The sequence below is a fragment of the Cuculus canorus genome, chromosome 2 (genome assembly GCF_017976375.1).
Source record: "Cuculus canorus isolate bCucCan1 chromosome 2, bCucCan1.pri, whole genome shotgun sequence".
NCBI classification, from domain to species: Eukaryota; Metazoa; Chordata; class Aves; order Cuculiformes; family Cuculidae; genus Cuculus; species Cuculus canorus.
The window spans coordinates 95,921,814-95,945,372 of NC_071402.1; the positions used below are offsets into that span (position 1 = coordinate 95,921,814).

General features: G+C 41.6%; 1 protein-coding gene across 3 annotated transcripts in view; it reads left to right on the forward strand.

Annotated features, from left to right (window-relative positions):
* The window catches only part of RNF144B (ring finger protein 144B), a 95,370-nt gene that overhangs the window by 52,081 nt on the left and 19,730 nt on the right, over positions 1–23,559 (forward strand). For all 3 annotated transcript variants that reach the window (XM_054058339.1, XM_054058338.1, XM_009564166.2), the window contains 2 exons: positions 6,145–6,332; positions 18,462–18,566. In XM_054058339.1, the coding sequence (XP_053914314.1) occupies positions 6,168–6,332; positions 18,462–18,566 (270 nt within the window). In that variant the 5' untranslated portion in view covers positions 6,145–6,167. The remainder of the gene's footprint in view (positions 1–6,144; positions 6,333–18,461; positions 18,567–23,559) is intronic.

Genomic DNA, 23,559 nt, shown 5'->3' on the forward strand with positions numbered 1-23,559 from the left:
AAAAATCTCCAGGGCATGAGATACAATTACAGTGCTTGCAAATGTTTCTTCAAGAAAGTTCAGTGAATGCCTGATACACTAAATAGGAACTTAGCACAGTTGATGTGAGTAGTGTTGTTTTGATACTAAAATATATTATATGTACATCAGTATATTATAAAATGGGGAAGTGCTATGGTACGTGTAAGAACCACATGTGACCTTAAACCTAACCCTGAACTGTTTATGATCCCACCATGTGTAGGCAAGTACACATGCCTTGGTGCTGGTTTATTACAAGCCTAGGGGTTATTGGAGTAGAGGGGGCTGTCAGGGTTCACCCTGCACGGGATGGGCTCAGGCACACACCAGGCACAGGAAAAAACACATAAAGCACCCTTTTTATTCCATGAATGTTTTCCAGAGCAATATGTCTCATATCTGTACAATTCTTGACTTCCTTTAAACCCCAAATTGAGCTAAAAGCACACCACTCTCCTAACTTCAGTAGAATTGTTTGTAAATGCAAGGCTTGAGATAGTTTCTCCGAGAACTGTGTGGTTGCTATTGGATGCAGCATGTGAAAAATGAAAGGATGACGTATGGTGCTGAATATAATCCATTCATTCTTCTCCAGCGTCAGTGCAGAAGGCTTTCGTGATTTTATGTGATGTTTCTAAGTGGTGAAAGTCACATTCGGACACATTTTTTAGCTAAGTACAGTGACTTGATTGCAGGCACACAGACAATGTCCTTCTGATGTTGTAGCTCAGGAGTCTGCTTGGCTTGTTTCCTCCATCACATACACAGAGTAACTTTTGTTCTTTGAGCCTGGTAATCTTGGTTTGAGGCACCTGGACAGACTCAAATGAGTCTTTTTATGATTGTAACAAGGATGTTACCTTACAATGCATGCTCACAGGGGAAGTTTCAGTCCTATGTTGCATCCGTTATTAACACTTCTGTGGAGCTGTGGTGGCTTGACCTTGACCGGCTGCCAGACACCCACCCAGCTGCTCTCTCACTCCCACTTCAGGGAGTTAATAGTTTCCTCTTCAGGACACTAATATCAAGATTCAAAATGAATACCTGTCTAGAAACAGGGACAGTAGATGTTTGCTGTTAGGAAGTTGTTTACAAAGCCAGACACCAGACACAGTGGTGTCAGGAGGCCCTGAAGGCAGGCAAGTTCTGTACTCCTTCCTCCTGTGCTTTTGTTGTATTTTTCATATTTTGCTCAGTCTCCCCTGCTTTTGTGTTAGTGATTCTGCTTGTACGTATCCTTCCCACCCCCAGAGCCCTTTCTCTTTCCACTTTGAGCACGCTCTAATGTTTTCTTTCTTATGCATGGTGTTCAGACATTTCAGTTATAAGTGAAAGCACAAAGCTTTGTCACCTCTCAAAGACAAAGCAGAAGCCTCCACAGGCAGATGAACAAAATAGAAACATCGACAGGTCTGAGCTACCAGCAAACTGTGGTCCTGATGACTGTGCAGTTTATGCCCTCCTAAGACTAACCCCAAACAGCTCGCTTACATTCAGTCAGACCTTCAGATCCTGCCTTATCCTATGGCATCAACACCGTGAGTGTCAGAGCCAGGGAAGGATAAGTCTTCCCAACAACTCTTCTTCTTTATAAGCCGGGTAAAATGTCCCATTTCTTGGAAATTCTTTGCAGTGTAAAGAAATTATGATATGTATGTGTGTGCGCGCACTTGTATGTGGCTGATAGATGCAAGTTTTTTTACGTATTTCTTTACAGTTCATGGCTATGTGTGCAAACTGAGGCCACTTTCACCCTTCCTTGCCACCAGTTTATGCTGGTGTAGGATTATGTTTCTCCAAGTTAGAGTGACCCTGAGGTGTGTTTATCCTTATTTCACAACATGTCATGGAGCCTGTGTTACTGTTGTGTGGAGGTTTTCATGAGGAGTTATGTGCTGTATTCAGGTTTCAGTGATACATTTCTTGCTTCAGTTGAGATTCTATCCTAAAGAGGTCATTGTGTTTGTAAGCATGAAAGGGAAGATTGTAGTGCTCAGAAATGTATTTTATCCACATGAAGTTTCTTTCTTTCTTTTTTTTTTTTTTTTCAGGGACTTTCTATTTACTTCTATTTCAAGTCACTTTTATTGATATAACCAAATGTGGAATGGTCTTTTCCTCTTTGTCCCCAACTCATTCTTCAGCGATTCCATCTTCCCCTGCATGACAAATATATCCACAGTGTTTTATTGTAGTTACAGTAGGAATTTTAATCCACTGTAAAGAGAGCTGATGGGTACGTAAGTAACTAATGATAGTCTGTGGGACTAAGCCTAGCAAAGTGAAAGCCAAAAAATTTTGAGCAACTGAAGTGAAACTTCCTGGCTTCTCTGCAGTATATGGAAAAGTCATTTCTGGAAAAACTTAGTGTATTAGAGTGGAGGGGATGGTTTGAGAGCTTGGAAGAGGACAATGAGTCTTGGAGTGCTGGGAAAGAATAGGAGGAGTAGAGAATGAGAACAGGAGGAAGATGTGTGTCTTTCTCTCCCCATTGTTTTCACCATCTGATCTGATCACGGGAATGAACCTCCTCTTGGCCTCCTCCAGGCCTGATTTCTCTTCAGAGCGCAGTTGCCACTGGATGAGGCAACTCTTTTTGGTAACCATTAACTTGTCCCCCTGCATGCTTCCCTTGGCAGCTATAGCAGAAATCACAATTCTGATGGGCAGAAGTAGAGACCATCTGGTTGGATTGTGCTGGGAAAAGGAGTAGGGCATGAAGGCCACACATTCACTCTCTCTTAGATAGGCAGGGTTTCAGGTACTAACATGATGGTTTTGCCTGTGACGGGCTGACCTTTAAGGCCCCTTGTGGACAACCTGGACCCCTAGAGAGCATGGAAGGAATGCTGCTGCTTGTAGCCATGGTGCCTCCTCCAAGGGCTGTTCAGGCAGGCTGTGCAGCTGTCTCTGTGTCTCCAATCCTGTTTGCTTCATTTGCTGAACTCCACCAGGGTTAATGAGGCTGCGGTGAGGTGAGCCAGCCTAGGCTGTGTGTGGGCTGGATCCTCTGGTCCACCAGGGCGGCATGGTATTGTCTGCTGGAGATTTCCGCAGGGTGCTCTTCTTGTTTTGTAGAGAACCTCAGCCCTGCTCTGGCATCTGTTACGAGGGAAGGAGAAGAGCGGGAGCAGCGGGGACCAAAACTGAGTTTAACCTATAAACAGCCTTCAGGGACAGAGGTGCCTGGGATATTATAACATATCCCCGCAGCCATCACACTGTGGTATCTGGTTGCTATTAAGGCAGAGCAGTGTAGCAGGAGCCCACTCTTCACTAGCAAACTCTTTTGCTATCACACTGGGTACCTGATTTAGGTCATCTAATATTAACCCTTAGCCGTAAACCTCAGTCAAACACCTGAATCTTTCTACTGCTGCCTTAATAAAAGCATGCAGGGTCATAACCCTTTTTGTTATAAAAGGACACTGACTTTGGAAACAGCTATATCAGTTTTATATCTGTTCCCACATCCTGAAATATTCCTACATGATTGTCTGTACAACCCTCCTCTTACCATTGTTACCTTTTACCATATAAATCAAGAAACGTCAGATCTGTGCAACATGGGAGTGAGTAGCTTACCTGCAGCTGCTGTTGAAAAGCATACCCAAGTAAATGTGTTACAATTCTCTTAAATACTGAGATAACGTCTAGCATGCAGTTTTAAATAACAGGTAGTTCTTGATCTGCTGTACAGTTTCCAATGACTCATTGTTTTCCCCCTCCTCCCTGCTGCAATAATTACAAAAGAGTATTGCAGTCCCTGACTCAGAGGGAGGCTTCCTTCCAGGGCTTCTGGCCATGCTGGAGCTCTAGCTCTGCAGCCGTATAGAGTAAATTGTGGGGAGCATAATGGTAGCAGGTGGGAACTGCGCCAAGATAATGTGGGCACGGCATGTGTTTTGAACTAATGATGGAAAGCCATTAAAGAGAGTTGGCTTTGGGTTCGTGGTCAGGAATTTGGTTGCCAGAATCTTGGCTGTGACTCGTGTCACTCAAAACTGGGTCCATAGAGGAAAGACATGTCAAGGAACACATCTGATGGCTTCTTTGACAGTCTAGACTAGGAAGCTGCAGGGTGTAAAAATTAAAATGGGTAAGTGTGGTCCCACCTAGATTTGTTGTGGTTTCATGGCTTTTGAAGAGTGTTTTCCTGAAGACCCACAGGAGCACAGGCATGAGACTCACAGGGCAGGGCTGGGGATAGGGCTTGGCTGTACATCAGGTTGTGAGTTGGGAACTTTGGGGTGAGGTTTCACATGTACTGCCCCCTGTAGCTCTAAGAGCACCATCATTTCTCCCTTGAGGGAGAAATTCAGCAGATACTGTAAGACGGCATGTCACGTAAACACTGCCTGGCTGCAGCTGGCCTCGCGTCTCCAGGAGCTGCAGAACAGAAGCAGTGGTGTGCTGCCAAATGTGACCTGACAGCCCTGCCATGAGGACCATCAGGACTGCAGGGGAAGCAAGCAGAAGTGGACTAAGGGGCTCAAGTCTCCTGTTTGCCTCAAGAGATGTCAGATCTGACAGGCACACAGACGAGTCTTGATCCTCTATTGTTTTCGTGTTTGTGCAGCTTCCACTTGTTATACAGCTTTTTTGATTTAGTAGAGCTGTGCTCTTACTTGGTGCTGCTGCATACAGCTGCATGCAGCTGGCCACCAGGTCTCTCCTTGTAAGAAACGTGTGAAGGTCGTCTTGCCATCAGCTAAGTATATTCTGAATGAAGTCTATGGAAGTTGGGCTAAGTGTACCAGAGATGAGAATAGATTTTTCCGTGCCCTAAATGCTGCACCAAACCCTACTGTCTATTTTGAGGTGAATAAAATCTGCAAATTTGCTTTCTGTTGTTTCAGATTAAGCATGAGGATATTCTCTTTAATTTCTTTTCTGTTATTACTGTATAAGAATGATGGTCTTGACATTTTTCTACGGTTATGGCACAGTGTTTTCAAATGCTTAGGTCAGAAAACATCACGTGTAAGCATGATATTTCTATTGTTGCTTCTCAAAGGATAGAAATTTCTTCCCCAAGCACTGCTGTGACATGATGTGTGGTGGAGACACAGCTATTCTGAGCATCTCCCTGTCAATGTGCTAGTGCACTTAGTTTATGGTTCACAAACCTCAGCTAGATGCCTGAGAGCCCTATGAAATATATGGAAGAGCTGGATGCCTGAGAGCCCTATGAAATATATGGAAGAGCTGGATGCCAGTGAATGGGATGCACAAAAGCTACGGACCTGAGCAGGCAGCATTCTGGCATAGTTGAGGCAATGCAGAGAAGAGAACTGCACATGAAATACTCCTACTTGGATTTAAGCTCCAGCCCTGTATGAAGTAGGACATGCAATCTGAAACACTTTTGTGGGTTTAGATGCTTTCACCACCCATGTACTGCCAGCTCTCTATCTCGGTGATAACTCACAGAAAAAGTGGAATTCATGAACACACCACTTATGTTATGGGCTAAATGCTTGCACTGCTTGCCTAGGGAATGGGAAACTGTGCTTCTTGTTGCCTTGCACTGCCCAGGAGAGCTCCCAAGCCACCAGCTGTAATGGAAAATAGGAGTGGAAACACCTATTGAAGCACTGTGAGTGCAATAAAGACTGAAGGATTCATAGGGATGGGAGCAGTATGACTCTGCAACTCATTGGAGAGGGCACAGTGATATCTGTTATATACATATGAACACAGTTTAGTCTTTTAATTAAGAATTTGTTGCTTTTAGTCAGATCCTGGCCCCAGGGACTTTGATGAGGGCTCTGACCGCTATGCTGTTGGATATAACATTATCTATGTGATAACTCATCTGTGTGAGTTTTGGTTAAGTTTTTTCTAATGTGGTAATAAGTGGCCTGACTGAGGTGCTTTGTGCCAGCAAGGTGAATGTTCTCGGAGAACCCAACCCAGTTCAGACCTTTTGGGGAGGTGGGCTCTCAAGCGCCTTCTTTTACATTTTGAACAGACTGAAGTGTGGGACAGTCACCAAGATACCAGAGTAATATATTTGAGCGTGCAGGTGATTGGGTGGATCTGAACTGTAAATTCTCAGGTGAATGAGAAATGACTACGTGGCTTGAGCGTTGTTTCAGCTGTTGATTTCTCTTTCAGGCTGAGTGACCATTAGTGAGTGAATGGGCTCCTCTGGGAAGGCTTGTCCTCACACCATGACAGCTGACAAGTCAGAAGTTGGAGAGTTAGCTCTGGAGCCTCTGCTCACTTGCAAGCTGTGTCTCTGTGAATATTCCCTGGATAAGATGACTGCTCTTCAGGAATGCAACTGCATCTTTTGTACTTCGGTAAGACCTAGGCCTTTATGTTATAGGAGCAGGGTATTGGAAGATAGAACTGTGAGATGTCCCATACAAGAAGTATGTGTTACCCATGCTGACAGAGGATACTTTCCTAAAGGGTATTTGGTGTTAGTCTGTCTTGCCTTATTTAAAAAAACTTCTTTGTCATTCTGCTTTTGATAATTCATAACTCTAACAGACAAATAACAATAATTCATAGTAGTAAACGGGGAAAAAACATGCATTTTAAGACTCCCTAATAACAAGCACAGCCTATATGCAGTCTCAGTGTTTATTTTTTTCTGAAGCAAAGATTTTGAAACATCATAGCATAACTGGGATTTTGTTTCCCTGTTATCATTTTTTTGAGTACTCAGAGACCTTTTGAGGCATGTATGTAGCTTTTAAAGGCAATGAGAAAATGAAAATAAAAGTGAACCTTGGTTTCCTAAACATTTGCATTTGCAGTCTGTGCTGCAGAGATGTTGCCCAGGTCATGCATTGCTTATACTTGTCAGTGAGGACTTTCTGTCCTGCAAAGTCAGATCAAATAAAGCTGGTGGAAGTGATAAAGATGAGCTGATAAAAGCCCCGCAGATATTAGTACTCTTCTGGTCTCTTTGTCAGCATGGGAAAATGGAGCCAGTTTCCCTGGCCATAGTGACCTTGATGTACCTGACTAATGGATTTTGGAAACGGGTCAGAAGCCACTGGAGGATGTTGTTGTTTTTAACTCAATACATGCACTTGGTTTTATTTTTTAACAACAAACTGTGGATAAACCTCAAGCAAGTAGATTTAAGTTTTGCCCTTGATGGTTTCAACTCATGGAATAAGTACGATATTTGCGAAGCCAGCTTGAGTGAGAGTATCTCCACTTACTCTGAATTCAGAGTGGCTTAAATAGGATAAGAATCTAGCTGTGTGTTTAAAGAAACTAGGATAAGATTGATTAACAGGCATTTTCAACCTGAACTTCATGAAGTTTGTTTTCTATCCTGACTTCCAGAAAACCTTTCCTTATTTTAGTTTGTAACAAAAGTTTTAAGAGAAAATGCCTAACAGGTAGGTATGAAGATATTGCCTAAATTAGAAAAATTTGGAGAAGCTGACAACTTTACAGCGATACCACTGTTCTCCAAGAATTCTGTGACTGTGATTTAGTATGATTAATGGCACATTAACCTCAGTGTAAGCTAGGCAGAGTAACCCTTTTACTCCTGGGGAAGGAAGGACTGATGAGGACTGTGCCAGGCAGACTTGGGCTCTCCACTCCTACAAGGCACACTAAAGGGAGGGGTCAGTGATGGCTGAGGATGTTGCTGTCCAAACCCTGTTGGTTATCCCCTGTTGGTGCCTCAGCTGCCGCCCCATACATACTTGGCCGGTAATGGGAAGAACATTTGTCAAGGTTTCCAGTGCCATGACAGCGAAGTGGAAAGTACAGTCACAGTTGTTTGGCATCTGTGCAAACTTTGCTGAGTTTGTCTAAAACAAGAGCCAGCCATGGGTGAGCGCTGAATGCTGCTGGGAGAAGCCTTTAGACATGCTCTATTTATTTCAGTGGGTGTAATATGTCTCAATTAAGCTTATGCTCCATGTCTACCCTTTGTCTGACTGTTGCTGCCTGTGTCTGAACATCCTCCCAATGGACATGTCTGGGCTGATGCAACAGACATGTAGATCTTGTGTCCTTTAACAAGCGAGGCTCTGGAAACTTCTAAAATGCTTATATGTTTTTCTTTCTTGAATCCAGAGCAGCTTCTGGGAGGCATACGAGTTGCACCTTTGGGCAGCTTCCAAAGAGCAGTGTCAGAAGCACCTTGCCACACAGCCAGCAGTACTTGCACTGGTATATAATGTCCTAAATTTCCTCCCGCCTGTTCCAGGGCTTCTAGATACCATCACACTTCCCTTAAGACAGATATTGGGGTAAGAACGTCCACTATGAGATCAAGCCCCTATCAGTTTTTCAGCTAGCAATGATTTCAGCTTGTATAGCTTACTCTTATTTTCTGTCTCTAAGGTTAATTGTATAGATCCAAGAGTAGTATTAAATTTGAAGTAGAAGAGGGCTTGATATGGACATAAGGGGTTCTGCTCAACTGTGGTGAACCTGTTAGTTTTGTTATTTTTTTGTTTTATTACACAGGTGAGGTTGGATTGTTTTAGCTAACTGTAATGATGATTCTGCATCTGTGACTGTTTTTCACTACATTTTTGGCTGTGGAAGTAATTCGAAATGGTTACTATTTAGGCACTGTGGTTGCAAACATGTATCTCCTTTCCACTTGTAGTCTGTAAACCCAAGGAATTTAAATGAGTTAGAATTGTGTACAGCTATTTTTTTTCAGCTTGTAATAAACACAATACCTCGTAAAAGCTGTATTCAAGCCAAAGTAAGTAAACTGTGTTTAAGAGGGTATATGTTTGCATTTTGGTGGAATGTTGCTATTAAGACAGGAGTTTTTTAAGTAGCTATAAACATCTTTACTCTCTCTGTTCAGAGAAAAAAAGCAAATGGCTTGTAGAACACACTTGCTGTCTTACTTGTTAGCCCAGTCTGAATAGCCTTGTATCCGCCTTGTATTTCTCAACATTCGTTGCACTTGGGGCAGGACTCCACTAAAATGTGAGATAAAGCACACGTTTGAACATCCCAAGAATTTGGAAACTGTAGTGTACCTGGTGGCTTGGCTTCATTGTGTTTGGACTATATTAGTTTCAGATGAAAGACTGATATCTGAAGAGGATTGGGCAGGTCTGTGAAGTATATTTTCATCTTCAAAGGTTGTAGAGGACTGCACTTCATATTACTTGGATCATTTCCTATGCCTATAAAACCTTTGTGAAGTGCCATGCTGTGGTGCTCACTCGTACGTGTCTACATGTTTCACTATATGTATTGCTTAAGGTGCATGGTTTATGCTACTTGCCCCATTCCCAAGAGGGAGAGCATCTCATCTGTCCATGATAATGCTTATCTTGGTTTTTGTTCTGCCAGTCATCTTTCTTGTGTATTTGGTGGGATGTCCTTTCTATCTGTAGTCCCTTGTGCTTACCGTGTCTTGCAATTTTTCCTTCCTTGGATGCACCTATGTGCAAGTACACAGTTTTTTTCCCTTTGGTGGTCACATCGCTCACATACCTACCTAAAATAATGATGTGCTGTGTCTGGCTACAATCACAGTGTTATAAAATGCAGTGGTTCATTGCACTTATATCTGGATCCAAGGCAAGCTAATATTAATTACATCCTGGCTGATGACCTTACGAAATTATATTTTGAATATGTCACTTGCATCTAGTCAGTTTTTCTACATATTTGTATCCTTCACTCTTCTCCTTCCTCCCCTAGATAGGTCTAGCAGTACCTCACTCAGACAAGACTCAGGAGTTCTGAGTGGTGCCAGAAATGGAGAGGCCAACTTCCCTGCTTTGCCTTTGGAGGGACCACTGGGTGTTGCGCAGGCTTTGGTGCCCATTAGACTGGCTGGAAAGTACACATTTTGGAGATGACCACCTTTTCAAAACCTGGCTGAAACTGGGAAAACAGCTGGGAGAGACGATGAGTGGTGTGATCACATGCACCTCGCTTCCTCTTGCTGGAAATGCCCTGGTAGCCAACATAGCATAAGTTACCCTTTGGAAGCAGTAGTGAGGAGTGGAGGACTGGCGGTAATACTGGAAATCTTAAGGGTCTAGTGGAAGACTCAATGTGAGTCTGTAGCCTGTAAGCAGTCATGGAGGTGAGGTTTTACCAGGTGTGGTTAAGATGGCCTTGGTGGCAGTGGTGGCAGGAGGAAGCCACTGTAGTGTTGTTATGGAATAGGTGGTTTTGAGAGTCAGTAAAAAAGGTGGTGTCAGCTTCTTCCCTGCACACCAATTCCATTTGATTTTGTCTTTCCTCTTTCCCCCACACTAAGCATTTCAGAGTCCTGATGAGAATTAGGTGAGTGATGAATGGCATTACTGCTATTTACATCAAGCAGCAGCTTATAGCCGTTTGCTCTGTTACTTACTGAGAAAGTTCTAGATGCCTAAGACAACATGTGACAAACTCAGAAAACAGAAGATACTTTCATGCATTTCCTTCTGTGTTATTAGCACATGTTTATGCAGAACTAGCATGATTCACCTTTCTTTTTTTTCCAAAGAAATTCTTTGTTTGGTCTTGTACTTCTGAGAGGTGTGTGAGGTAACTGAGTTACAAATCCTGCAAACCAGATATCACAATGATCCACCTGTCTGATATTTTGGTGCACACAATGCAGTCTTAATGAGATTAAACTTCACACAACCTTAAAAGGAGATGTCAGTGTGCAATGTTGACTAGAAGCACAGGTAGCTTCTGGGTATTCTACAAGCAGAAGGTTATCTAAAGGCGTTTGTGAGAAGATTTTCTGTTGTAGCTGTGTGTTACAGCAAGGCCAGGGGCCAGACATCCCTGCTTGGTGAGTGAGGGCCCTGGGATGCTCCAGCCTCTGAGAATGGGGCTTGCACGCTGCTGCCAGGTACTTTTGCTAGAGGGGAAGGGCAAATCCTTCCAGAAATATGAATTTCTCTGTTGTGTTTCACCAGCAAGACACTCTAAGGCTCCTCTGCTTTCCTTAGTCTTTTTAAGAGCAGCTGTGCATTGCTCTGCCTCCTTCAGGTTTCTAAATACTGGCGTTTTGTCTTTAATGCTGTGAAGTCTCAGATTGTTTGTGCAGGGTAGCACTGGGGGCAAACTGATGTGAAGGATCAGCAAAAAACATGGGCAGAAAAGCCTGAGAGCAGAAACAACCGAGTAGATCAAAGACAAGGAGGAGGCAGATGACAAAGAGCATGAGATGCCTGCTGAATGGAGCAAATGTACACAAATACTCCAGTGAAAGACTATTAAGTAAAACTTCTGAGTAAGGGAAAATTTGGATTTGCCTTCATCTGGCCAGCTCTGGGTTTTAGTATCCCTTCTGTTTCTTTGTGCTAATTTTCAAGAAGTTTCGGTACCCTCTTCTTCCTCTTCTCCGTACTAGGAGACACTGGCATGTGCTCATGGCTGCATCAGAACACTACCTTGTCCTCTTTCTAAATAGACCTTGTCTTGCAGTGCCCTCAGGTTGTTTTCTGCTTCCACCTACAGCTATCAAGTTTTGACATTTTGGATTGTTTTTTTTTCTAGCTTGACATTTGAAATGGTTTGGAATAGCTTTCTTTTAAAGTTATAAAAAGAAAATTCATACCTGGCACTAAACACACTTTTATAGTCATTTAGATGGTTCAGGAAGTTCTTGTGTGCACTTCTGCAGTATCACACGACAGGCAAGAGTTAGTAGGGGTACCAAAAGAGCACAAATGTGTCCATTGCCATTTGATGGATGCTGCTGTTTAGGAAGAAGGGCTACATGTTTCTAAAGTCAGTAGAGGTGGCAGCACCTCGGTGGTGGCCGAGGGAAGACAGGCAAGGAAAGAGGAAGTAATGTGTTTAGTGACAGCACCGCATTGGTGAATTTGATATTATCTCCATTTAACAAAGGAAGAAACAGATGTGAATTAAGTTGTCGGTGCCTCAGAGTGCCACAGTAACTGGGCCAACCTGTGACGGTAGCCCCATGGTCATGTCTGTTTTGTAGCTGTTGGGAAGGCCAGGTTTGCCCTGATACAGGTTTGTTTGCAAGAGAAATGATATTCACAGCTGATTTGGTTTTGGGAAGGATGAGTTTAATTGCTAATAGACTTGATTAATCTAGTTTTAAGACTGTTGAAAAATACTTGAGAGATTCCAGGAGTTTGATTAACACACATTGAAAGCAGCTGGCCATTTTAGGGGTTGAACATCTAGGAGTGTAGATGTCATGAAAATGATGAACATATTACTGAACGTTATGTACATCTGTCATAAACACTATGAGTACTGGTTTGTGTTTTGGTTTGGGGGGGTTTAATTGAGTACACAACTGATGAAATGTTGAGTGGATCGGGTGGTTAAATATAGAGTTCTGACTTGAACTGTCTCACCAAAGTCAATAATCCTACATATTCCACATAAAACTACATCGCTACAAGACTGTTTTGTCCTGTGTATGCATTGAAGAACAGGTAACAGGTAAATGATAAGAAAGAAATGAAAACTGTGTCTTATTAAATAAAAAGTACATATACACGGTGCAGAATAGAAACAAAATCTGAATGCCTATCTGTTGATCTGTTTTCAGTCATAAGACACTCTGGAATGACAACTGAAAAGTTATGTTTCCCTTCCATTTACAGTTTTGGGTTTTTTTAACTCCCTCCCCCAATTTTGGGATAGTAAAAAGGCTGAAGCTAAAAAAAGCTCCACACTTAAACCAATACAGTTTTGAGGACAAATCTGGAAGAGAGATTTAACATTTTAAATGTTTTATGGATTTTGAGAGGGAAACCTGAGCTTTTCTTGATTTTTGTGCAATTCAAATTGTTTTTAAGTTATACCTTAGCAGGAAGGACCTTCTTCTCTTGGCAGAATCAATCAATCATTTCTTGCATTTTAATATTTAAAGTAGATCATGCCCTAGTAGTGGCTAAGAAATACCGTAGATCTGGGGTTTTTTTCCCCCTTTCGCAGTTCAATTAAAGTCAAATACCCTTTACTTATTCTGTATCAACAGCTGCACAGTGGTCAGCAGCAATATCTGTAGCATTTGACAGGAAAACAGGCCAGCCCTTTCTGTTTTTTCCTTCTTCCTAGCCATCCCTCCAGCTTTCTTAATAAACTACCTGTTGAATTTTGTCACGTCACGTATGTGGTTTCTTTTTACGCTTTTGCATCCAAATCGATGCATTTAGGGAGCTGATAGCTGCATGCAGATGGGAGATGAGCAATGTGATGGAACATGTCAAGGTACTTGAAAAAGCAATATGTAGGAATGATTGAGAGTCATCTTTTGTCTCTGTTACAGAGATTATCTGAAAATGGCTTTGAATAGAAACGTAAGATTTCACAGTGAAAGGGGTATAGTGCCTTTGTCACATCATTACCTAGCAACATAATACTGAAATTATACTTTGAACTCATTCTTATGTTAAAATGTAGAACGGTTATGGTTTCTTTGCAGATTAAATATATTGCCAAACAGAATTTTTTTTTTTTGATCAATGCATTAAAATTCCTCTCCATGCAGTATGCTTTTGGGAAAAAGTTAGAGCAGCATATAGAAGGCTTGATATGAAGAACCCATGAACAGCCTGAGCAAAATTTGCTGCTGACCATAAGGACATTTTTGAAGTTTAGAAGAAGTGTTTATTACTGAGATTTTTTTTATGTTACTAGTTTGTGCATTGCTGGATTGAGCTTGTCAGTGCTTTTTAAAGATTCTTGTTACAACATACACTTTCAGCAGAGCCTCAGCTCCAGGAGAAGAATGTGTACTTGGTACATAAATATTTACCTAAATTGTAATCCTTCTTACAAGTCCTGCAAGATAAAAAAAATAAATGAGTAATTGTTACACGTACTACGATAATTCAACCCAGGTACTTTTCAGGCCTTAACTTACTAGATACTCAAGAATAGCATTTTGTGAAGTATGTAAGTGGATATTGACCTTATTTTGTTAAATGGAGGAAAGTGATGGCCTGAAAGACAAAAACGGCATAAGAGAAAAAGAAACTCTTGCCCCTAAGTGCTTAGACAGCAAATTATTTGAGAAAGGTCTAATCCTACATTATGAATCTCAGGCAATTAAAAGATTACTTGTAGTACTTTTTCCACTGAAGCTGACAGAAGTCCAGCAGAACTTTGCTTGGAAAAATTAGATCTGCACTGAAACCTTCTATTAGGTGTACTGAATTTTACTTGTCACATTTGAATTGATCCCTCTTGCTTGATTGCATCAGGATTTTGTTATGTATACCAGAACACAGATATTGTACGTGGTTTAGTTGCTCAGTGGGGAAAGTCTGAGTAAACTGAATGTAGCTGATTAGGGTTTAGTTGCAGGTGTGGAAGTTAAAATTCCTTGGATTGGTGTCAACTAGTTCTTTGAGGGGTGAATGTAATGGAGTTAAACCTCCAATGTCATCTGCACTCAGCAGGATTCAAACCTGGTCAGCAAGACCTCAGTAGATTTTTAGTCTGTTGCCTCAACCATTCTGCCTTGACTGTGTGATGCATTGGTGGAAACCTCACTGTGCTGGTAAGGAAGGTCACTGTTGATGACTTGCTCTGGCCATGGAGAGTAAGATGATGGTATGACTGTCACTGTAAGCCACAAGTCCTGTGGTGTGGCTTCTTCAGCCACTGACTGCTCTCTGTGCTTGTAAGGCACCGTGCTGCGGGACATTGGCAGGAGACTGTAGCCCAAGGATGTTGAGACCTGGCAATTTCTTAGAAGTCAAGATTAAGGTCCTTTTAAGGAACTCTTAATACCACAGAAGGCTGAGTATCTTAATCTTACTTTCACTTTGTAGCGTAGGTAGTGTGTGCAGTTTTCCTAACTGAGATTAGGAGATTAGCTGATTTTTCTATAAAATGCACAAAAAGTCTTACCATTCTATGTCTGTATACCATATTCTCCAGAGTGTGGGAGGACATACTGCTGAGAAGGTCAGTCATGATTCTTTATATAGAACATTGAATCCTTTTTTCATCACAATTGCAATTTGTACATCTTTTGAGATGCTTTTATTTGCTACTTTTCAAGAAAGTAGCTAAATTATTGGCTGAGCTGTAGATAATAGTAAAATCTCTCTAAAAACAGTCTTGCTCTTAAAATGAAGACATATACTAAAATTTTAGTGATTTTCCACTGTCTCTTCTTTGCTGCTAACTTGAGAAAAAGGGAACAAGAAGTTCATATTATCAGTCGCGTACAGGCTTAGGTAAAAAGCCTCAGCCTTCACTGGTAAATATTAAATGCTTCCTTTGAGTTTCCCAGCGCCTTTAAGTCCTCCCATCAGCTTCTTGAATTGCACCCACAGCACCTTCTCCAAGCACAGAAAATCAAGTCAGAAGATTTAATATCCATAAAAAACATTTATCAGGGAGATTTCCTGTGGAGAATTTGAAGACCCCTGGCACTGCACAGACCTGTTATAAAATCTCTCCAAGACACCCTCTGAAAGCACAGCACCCTCCAAAAGTATTGCAGAAGGCTCCGGTTGCTCACCTATCCTCGCCTACAACTATGTAGAGGGCTGGAAGAGAAGGAGAATCCAGATGCATTAGCGATACTCAGAAACCTCTGTTCTCCTGGCTTGATACCCCTAATGATTTAGATAATGTGTATTGAAACTGATTGCAAAAACCATACTGTGGATTGAAGCTCCTTAAAAGGTTCATGGCCATCCTTGCACGGAAGGGTAATTGTCAGCGCGCCGAGCTTCTGTCCTGGAAGTCTAAATTAAGAGCAAGCCTCTGGGCTGCTGCTAGGCCTGCAGTAGCTTCTCAGGCTTTGTCCTCCCTCTGTAATGGGTTGACCTGAGCTGCCCCCAGAATACAAATCCACTGTAACATGCTGTCAGAACAAATTACTAACTATCAGGCAGCACCACAGAGGAGACAGAAGTCAGGTTCTTAGCAAAAGTAAAAGGTTGCTCTCCTGTGCTTGCTGAGGAGTTAAAGTAAAGCTAAATGATTCGGTGGGAGGGAAGCATTCCCCCTTTCCCAAATGCTGCCCTGAGACTTGATCCAGAAAGTAATCAGGTTTCTCACGAGGAGAGGGAGTGAGATGTAAGGAGGCTTTGCTGGAGCATCATCCACATACTTAAGAAGTGCACCCAACACGCTGCAGTGCATGCAGGCTTTGGGAAAGAGACTTGGAAGGCAGAATTTTCTGTCCACATAGTTCATGGTGAAGGCTGGGTACAGGCACAAACCAGGGAGGAAATTGGTGCAGGCAGAGAGCACTTGATACTCTCTTTTCCTTGTGAGACTGTCCAAAGCCAGCTCTTTAATGAATATTGGGCTGCAGAGGCAGGTCACCCATCTGTGTCAGTAATGGGGCTGTCACCCTGGGCTCTGGAGACACTGGTTTTGGCTTTCCCTGTGCCACCCACTGCTTACGCCCAGACTGTGGTGGCAACAGATATGGACAGGGTCCCAGTAGCTCTGATGTCTGTAGGGTACCTGCTCCCAGGCACCACTGTGGTTATGTACCTGCTTCTACTTACTGCATTGTGGAGAAGCTGCATGTGCCAGGGGAAGGATTTGAGCTGGTGGTGTAACATGTTTTGTAAGCACTGTGCCTGGGTGCCTTTGGGAAAGGTGGGTGAGAAGGTGGGACAAGGATCTGAAATTGCTTGAATAATAAAAGAATAGCTCCTGGTTAAATCTGGGCTGGTATTCCCTAGGGAGCCGATACTGCCTTCAGTTACTCACATGATTTCTTTTTTGCTCTTCACCTGTGAGTATCTCCCTCCCCTCCCACATACGACTCGCGCCAGCAATTCCTTACAGCCTGCTGTGCTGCTTTCTTATAGGGGTGCGTGCAGTTCTGAATCCATTAGTGCTCAATGAGCTATATATTTAAAGCTTACCATTTAAGTTATACCCCTACATCCTTTTAAACAAATACACTTCGTTCTAAAGGAACACACTTCAAATATTTACAAATCAAAAGTAAGCTTATTAGAAATGCCACTTAAGCTGATTCTACTTGCTTGAACTAATATGTCCATCAGAATTAACGAAAATGGTGGGTGTGGATGTTTAAATAGAGACAGACAGAGTAATAAAGAAACCTCATTTCCATTTATAAAAGTCCTAATTATCCTGACATTTAAGAGGGTACCAGCTTTCCAATAAAAATACAAATGAGAAAATTTCTTTAATCAGAGCACAATATGCAAGGCCTTCTTGAAACAGTCCAAAGTAATGCAGACGTGAATGTTAAATACCTTTAAATACTAGAAAAATGGTTTGTAAAGAGTCCCGGATGTTTTCCAGAGCTGATGCTCTGAAAGGCTGTGACTTCCCTATAACCTACCTAGTAGCTTTTGAACTCAGTGCCAGTTCTGAAAGTTGGCAGAAAGGTAGAGGTCTCAAAGACCTTATGCTTTGATATAATTATTGAAAACTGATGGGGCAAATCTCTACAAATCTGTAGGGAACAAAGCTGCATCAATCCTGCTGCTTGTGAAGTATGTTGGTTTTCATTTACATTGAACTAAGCAAGCTATGAACTATACCAGTGTCTGCCAGAATCCGTATTTTGTTATCATGTTAACAGTGATTTGCTATTTATTGTATGCTTTGTTGTTACTTTGAGGAGACTTGTTATTTGTTTGATTTAGGAGTGAGCTCACTTGCCTGTGTAGTTTGGAGATACAATTTGAGCACTATTCTTAGGTCAATTGCACTGGTTTTATGCCATGATTTTATTAAAGACTATATAATATGTGTGAAAAAGACAAGCTGAGTATATTTGAAACTGGCATGCCAAATAAAATTTGGGGAAAACAGAGGGCTTTTTTTTTTTGTCTTGGGGAGGGAAGGCCTGCCAGTTTTGTGTAACAAAACAATTTAGAAACGTTCATAAGAAAGCCTGGTACCGGAAATAGACTTTGAATTCCTGCTCAATAGACTGGAGGCATAGAATAAATCATAGTAAAGCATGGAAATTACCTAAACTCTGTGGGAGTGCTGGGAAGGAGAGAAAGAACTCATAGTTGTGCTTCTACGACAGGTTATAACCTCCTAACCATGTTACACACCCCCTTCCCCTTTTTATGCAGCTGAGAAGAGTGATCCCTTTCTTGTAAATGAGATCTACAATTTAGACTGCTGGCTGAGAGTCTGAATTAAGAACACAGGAGGAAAGACAAAAGAGTGAAGCCTGTTTAATTAGGATGTAGGATACACCCTGCCCTAAATCCTCCAATCTGAGTTTAGCAGAGCATAGAGATTGTTAATTCTGAAAGGTCTGACTTGCTGACTTGGGTAAATGCAATGCTTGGCAGATGAAGTAATGCATAATTAATTGTTCTTTGTTGCATTCTTTCCAATGTAATGACTTGTAGCATTCATGCTTATAATAATTGATGTTTTCTTTGTGCAGGAGCTTCAGGACAGCAAATTAAAGCAGTGGAGGTGGTAGCTGTACAGCAACTCAAGCATCTGTGTGCTACCAGCATGTGGGCTATAATTTTTTTTTCCTTTTCTTTACTTGTTTCTAGTGCCTAAAACAATATGTACAGCTGGCAATTCAAGAAGGCTGTGGTTCTCCTATCACATGTCCAGACATGGTATGCTCGAACCATGGGACCCTACAAGAAGCAGAGGTATCAACACTTTTTTCTTTCTCTTTTTTTTTTTTAACATAAACCCCCAAACCTCTTTATCTACATAATAAATGTGATAGTACATTTTTTTTCTCCCTTTAATTACCGTTCATGAGCTTTTGGCAAGGAGCCTGCCTGACAAGAGGAACTAGAAACAAAACAGATGTTTGTCAAGGATTTTGATCACTTTTCCCCTCCTTGTGTGCCTTGAGGAAAGGCTTACTTGGCATTTGGACAACCTCTGAGTTGCCCATGCAGGTGACTTGACCAGAATATCCAGTATCCCAGAAGTGCTGAGCCTCCTTTAGCACTGTGAGTTAAATTGGATTTGATTTGATTGCAAGCACTGAATTTCTTACACCTCTCTTAATTTAAGAGCAAGAACTCAAACTGATGGTACACAAGGCCAGAATTTCTTCGTGTATGTTTATATTGTGTAAACACTCAAGTCTGTATAGTGATAGGGAAAGAAAGGTATTTGCATGGCACTGGGTAGAAGTAGGTCTTCAGAGATACGAGAATTGTCTTAATTCCCAGGGCAGAGATGGGCGAGGTTGAGAGCTCAGGAGCTAAATGACGTTTAGGCAGAGCTATTTGCACACCTGGCATGTGCACAATCTGCCAGAGTAACTGGGAGTGTCAGTTTGAAATCTGGTGGTGGAGAAATGGAAGGGAAAATGTGTTGCTTGGACCTTCTTGCACTGCTTGGGACAACGGGGCTCCGGGGGGCTGCAGATGGCCCCTACTAGACTGCCTGATGGCTTCCTAGCAGTGCTCAAGCAGCCTCCTGCCAGACGTACAGCTGGTGTAAAGTTTCTGAATTGGGCATAGCGACAAACCTGTGACATGGGAAGGAGCTGTTGGCAGCTTGGCTGGAACCCTCGTATGTGCCCGCTGTCCTGTGCCCCTAGAAGGCCATGGAAGTCTCTGGGCAAATCTGATGTTGCCCTGCGGCTCTTCTTGCTTACTTACTGAGTGAAGTAGGCTCCTGCTGGGCCTGAAAACACAAGCAAGAAAAAGAACAAACGAGGAAAAAAGGTGCCTAAGGGATCCTGGCTAGTTTTGTGCTTTTTCTCTGCATTTGTTTGCAGGGACAAAATCAAAGAGAATCAAATCTCCATCCCCCAGCTGAAGAAAAACAGCTTATTATATTCTGAGTTCCCTTGAGCCCTATGTATACAGATGACATAACTGTGGAAGAAGTAGATAATTCTGTTCAAATGCAATCAGTGGCAATGCAATTCCCAATACCAAAAAAAGCCTTTTTCTCCAGAAAAAATTCAGGATGTCCTCTCCAACATGCATTTGGAATGCCATGCTTAGCTGAATCAAGGTCTGGGAGTCACAGCTATGTTTGTTATGGTGAGCAGTCATATGGTGGAGCATTTCTTTGAGTCCAGCTAGTGCAGAAAGTAGCCAGCTGTTTTCCCTTCCTCTTTTCAGCTGTGTAGATACAGCCAACAATCTCCCACCATTTGCACCAGCTTGAAGGCAACTGGCCTTTATTGAAAATGTGTTTTTTAAAGAAAATTAACAAATGGTAGGAAGAATTCTGCTGTCTTAAGCAAGGGTTACAATGCTAGAGGAATTACAGAGATGTATTTCCCCTTAGTAATGCAGGAGGACACTCCAAGGCGTGTATTAATGGATCATTAGCTTAATCCTCGGATGCTTTTTGGGCTGAAGGCAGCCCAAATGTGCATTAGTGCCCTGTGGGTGAATTAATGTTCTGACGCTCCCTTTTGGCGATGAGCTTGAGACACAGACCTTCCGCTTGAAAAGCAAACAGGCTGAAGCTGGTTGAAATGAACTGCTGATGTATTTTACCAAATACCTATTTCTTTAAGGAAGAATACTCTCCCCAAACCCAGGAGCAATAGCAAGAATAGATTGCCGCTGTTAATAATCTGAAAGATTAGTATGTAAGCTACATAATACGTATGAGCACTCTGTGTTCTTTTTCTTCTCTATAAAGGTTGTTCTGTGTGAAAATGTGGCCTTTAATAGCTGTTATTTAAAAAAAACAGAACCTTATTCAGATAGGAGAGAATATGCTTAAATATGGTTGTTGTTTGGCATGAAAGTACTATGTAGAATTACAGTTTATTCATTGCACACTCTGAAACTGGTGGTGCAAAAGTGTGAGCTTTTTCATCTCTGGAGGGTCTGGATTGTTCTCTGGCTTCTGTCAGGAAAAGACTCCTTGCCAGGACAGTGCAATGAGGAATGACGTGTTGCCTGTACCGGTAGGGGGGAAAAAGGTCTTTTTTCTCTACTGTGTTAGCATCAAGGGTTTGAAAAAGTGTATTTTTCATGTCATGTCCATTTGAGACTGGGCTGTGTCTGATGTTTACCAGGTACCATTACAGTCTGGAGAAAGAATAGCAGTTCAAACTGTCTTTGTCATGAAGATGGTGAAAAATTGGTTCCTATACTTCGGGCTAAATTGTGTCTAATATGTGAGCCAACATGTTTTTTTGTTTGCTCCTTAAATGCCTTTTGCACAAGGGAGACAAGATGAACTTAAGCATAATTTGAAAGAAAAAAAAGAAAGCTTATAAGCAATTTATAACAGTATAATTATGAAAATTCCTCTCCTTTCTTCTGACAAGGTCCTTATTCAATATGTGTAACGATTCTTCAGTGCTTTCCAGTGACCTGTTTGTCTCATTGTGAATTAAGTCTGCTTTCTGTTATCGGTAAAGTTCTTCAGAATTTATCTTGTTCAGTATTAAATAATGAGAGCCTTTTCACAGCTCACACCTTGATTCTGAGACACGCAGTGCTTGTGGTGCTTTTGGGGAGTGGAGAGGGACAGAAATTCCGGTTAACATTTTAAACAGAGAATAGAATTTCTTATCGTATGTCTCATGAAGAAATGAACAAGTGTAAATTGCGGGATTGTGTCTCTCTCAACCAGCTGAATATTTCAGCAGTGTTTAGGGAGTAAACTGCTTATTCACAGAGTACAGGAGATGTTGGGAGTTAAGGCTTTGCTTTCAGTGAGCTAGAACATTGTGTCTCACTCGACCTCAGAAGAAAACATTCCAGGTTTTTATTCTTGAAAAACATAAAATGAAAAGTCATTTGAAGTAGAAAATTGTACTTATCAATACTTTGAAAATACGCTCCTGATACTCCTGTGTTTGGTTGTTTTTTATTTTTACTTTAACAAAATCTAGTTGAAAATGGTATGTTTCCCAGCAGCTTTTTGTTTTGACAAATAGTGCATTCCAACAAAAGGAGTTATTCCAGTGGAGTGCATGGAATGACGTACAATCCTAGGTCATATCTTGATCTGTTACATCAAGATAGCAGCTGCTTATAGTGTTGCTGGTTTTAAGCAGAAATAAATGGGTGTTTGTGGTGGGAAGGCAATGGGTTTGGCTGCAGAGTCTGTTTCAAATAGCTGGTTACACAAAAAAGAAAGGAAAGTTTAAAAGCAATCTCATTAAACATTTGCCCTTTCAAACTCTAACATAATACACAAGCATACAATAAAGAAAGATGATTTGGATTTCTTTCTGGAAGCAGAAGGTAGAACGAACATCTTATGTTAATGCAGCTCTCTGTAACCATGCAGGCTTCTTCTGTCTAGAATATTCCTGTCTCTCTTGGGAATTTGCTCTGTTGATTTAATTGGACCATTTAATATCCCTGATCTAAATAAGGGGTAATTTATCATGGTTTGAAATGGTTTTACTTGGTGCAAATCCAGTCACCAGTGTAAGTTTTGAATCTGGGTAAGTCTCAAGTGTATGCAGGGATTTCTAATACTATACTCGCTTAGATAATGTCTAGTGGATTGTGCTTTGCTGTTTCTGATTGCTATATTGTATAGAAGATTGTAACATTAATATCAGTGATCCATGTTTTCATAATCTGATTTGTATTAAAACTATGTAGCAAGGAGTAAAGGAGGCACTGATTTGGGCTCCCCTTTTGCCTCTAGAGTTCGACAAGGAGAATTACCCTTTTGCATGCAGTGCAGATTCTGCTTACTCTGTCTCTGTGAGTGCATGATCTATACCAGTGCTAACCTGGCAGAGGGGTTGTCAGCACTTGGTACTGCGGTGCTCAAATGGGACAGTGACCTGGATCTTAGAATTCTTAATTGTGCTATATTCCATATATAGCTGAACAAAAATCCCATTGGGAGTCAGGTTAAAATACTAATTTTATTTTTCATTTGAAAATCAGTTTACTTTTTGCTAGAGGGGATTCAAATGGTAAATGAGGAGGAAGGTGAGAAGAAGTTGCAGGCCGACCTATGTTTTTCAGGGTCAAAATTAAAATTTTTGTTCTTCTGACTTAGTCCCTTTAAAATAAATCCAAGGGGAGCAAATGAGAGAGTCTTAGTTTTGTTTTTATTTGTCACTAAATGAGAGAAGGGCTCCTTAAGGCACAAAATTAATAAATTAATGTTTCATAATGGCACTAGTGAGCATGGTACCTGATGAAGAAAGGAGTGGGTGTACTTACTAACAATTAAGAGATCGAATTCCCATACCCCTTTCAAAAGCAAGCCACAACCCAGGTTAAAAGTATTTTGTACTCTTTGCAAAACTCTGCGGTGCCCCTGTGAGTGGGACTTTGCAGAGGTGGACAATGCAATCCTTTGCAAGTGCAGGATCTGCCCTTGCTGTACATCCGCTAATACGAGAAAGGGAGAAGCACTTGTGCTGGTGAACTTGCCTCCCTTGGCATTATTGAGGTTTGATTCATAAGGGTGTGAAAGGAAGTAAGGTCGATTCAGTTTTCTTGATTGCCTCCTTGCGTCTTCCTTGAAAGCCTGAGAATAGGTGGAGTAGTGATTTTCACTTTCCGCTGTGGTAGCCAGTGTTTAAAAACAGGGGAGTTGTTCTTCCTTGGCTTCTGGTTACTGCACTGCCTGGATTACAAGGAACAGTCCACCTCAGTGTAAACAGAAGCCAATTATTCCATACCCTTTCATTTTCCTTCCTTTGCTCTTTTGTCTCGCACAGTAACAGTA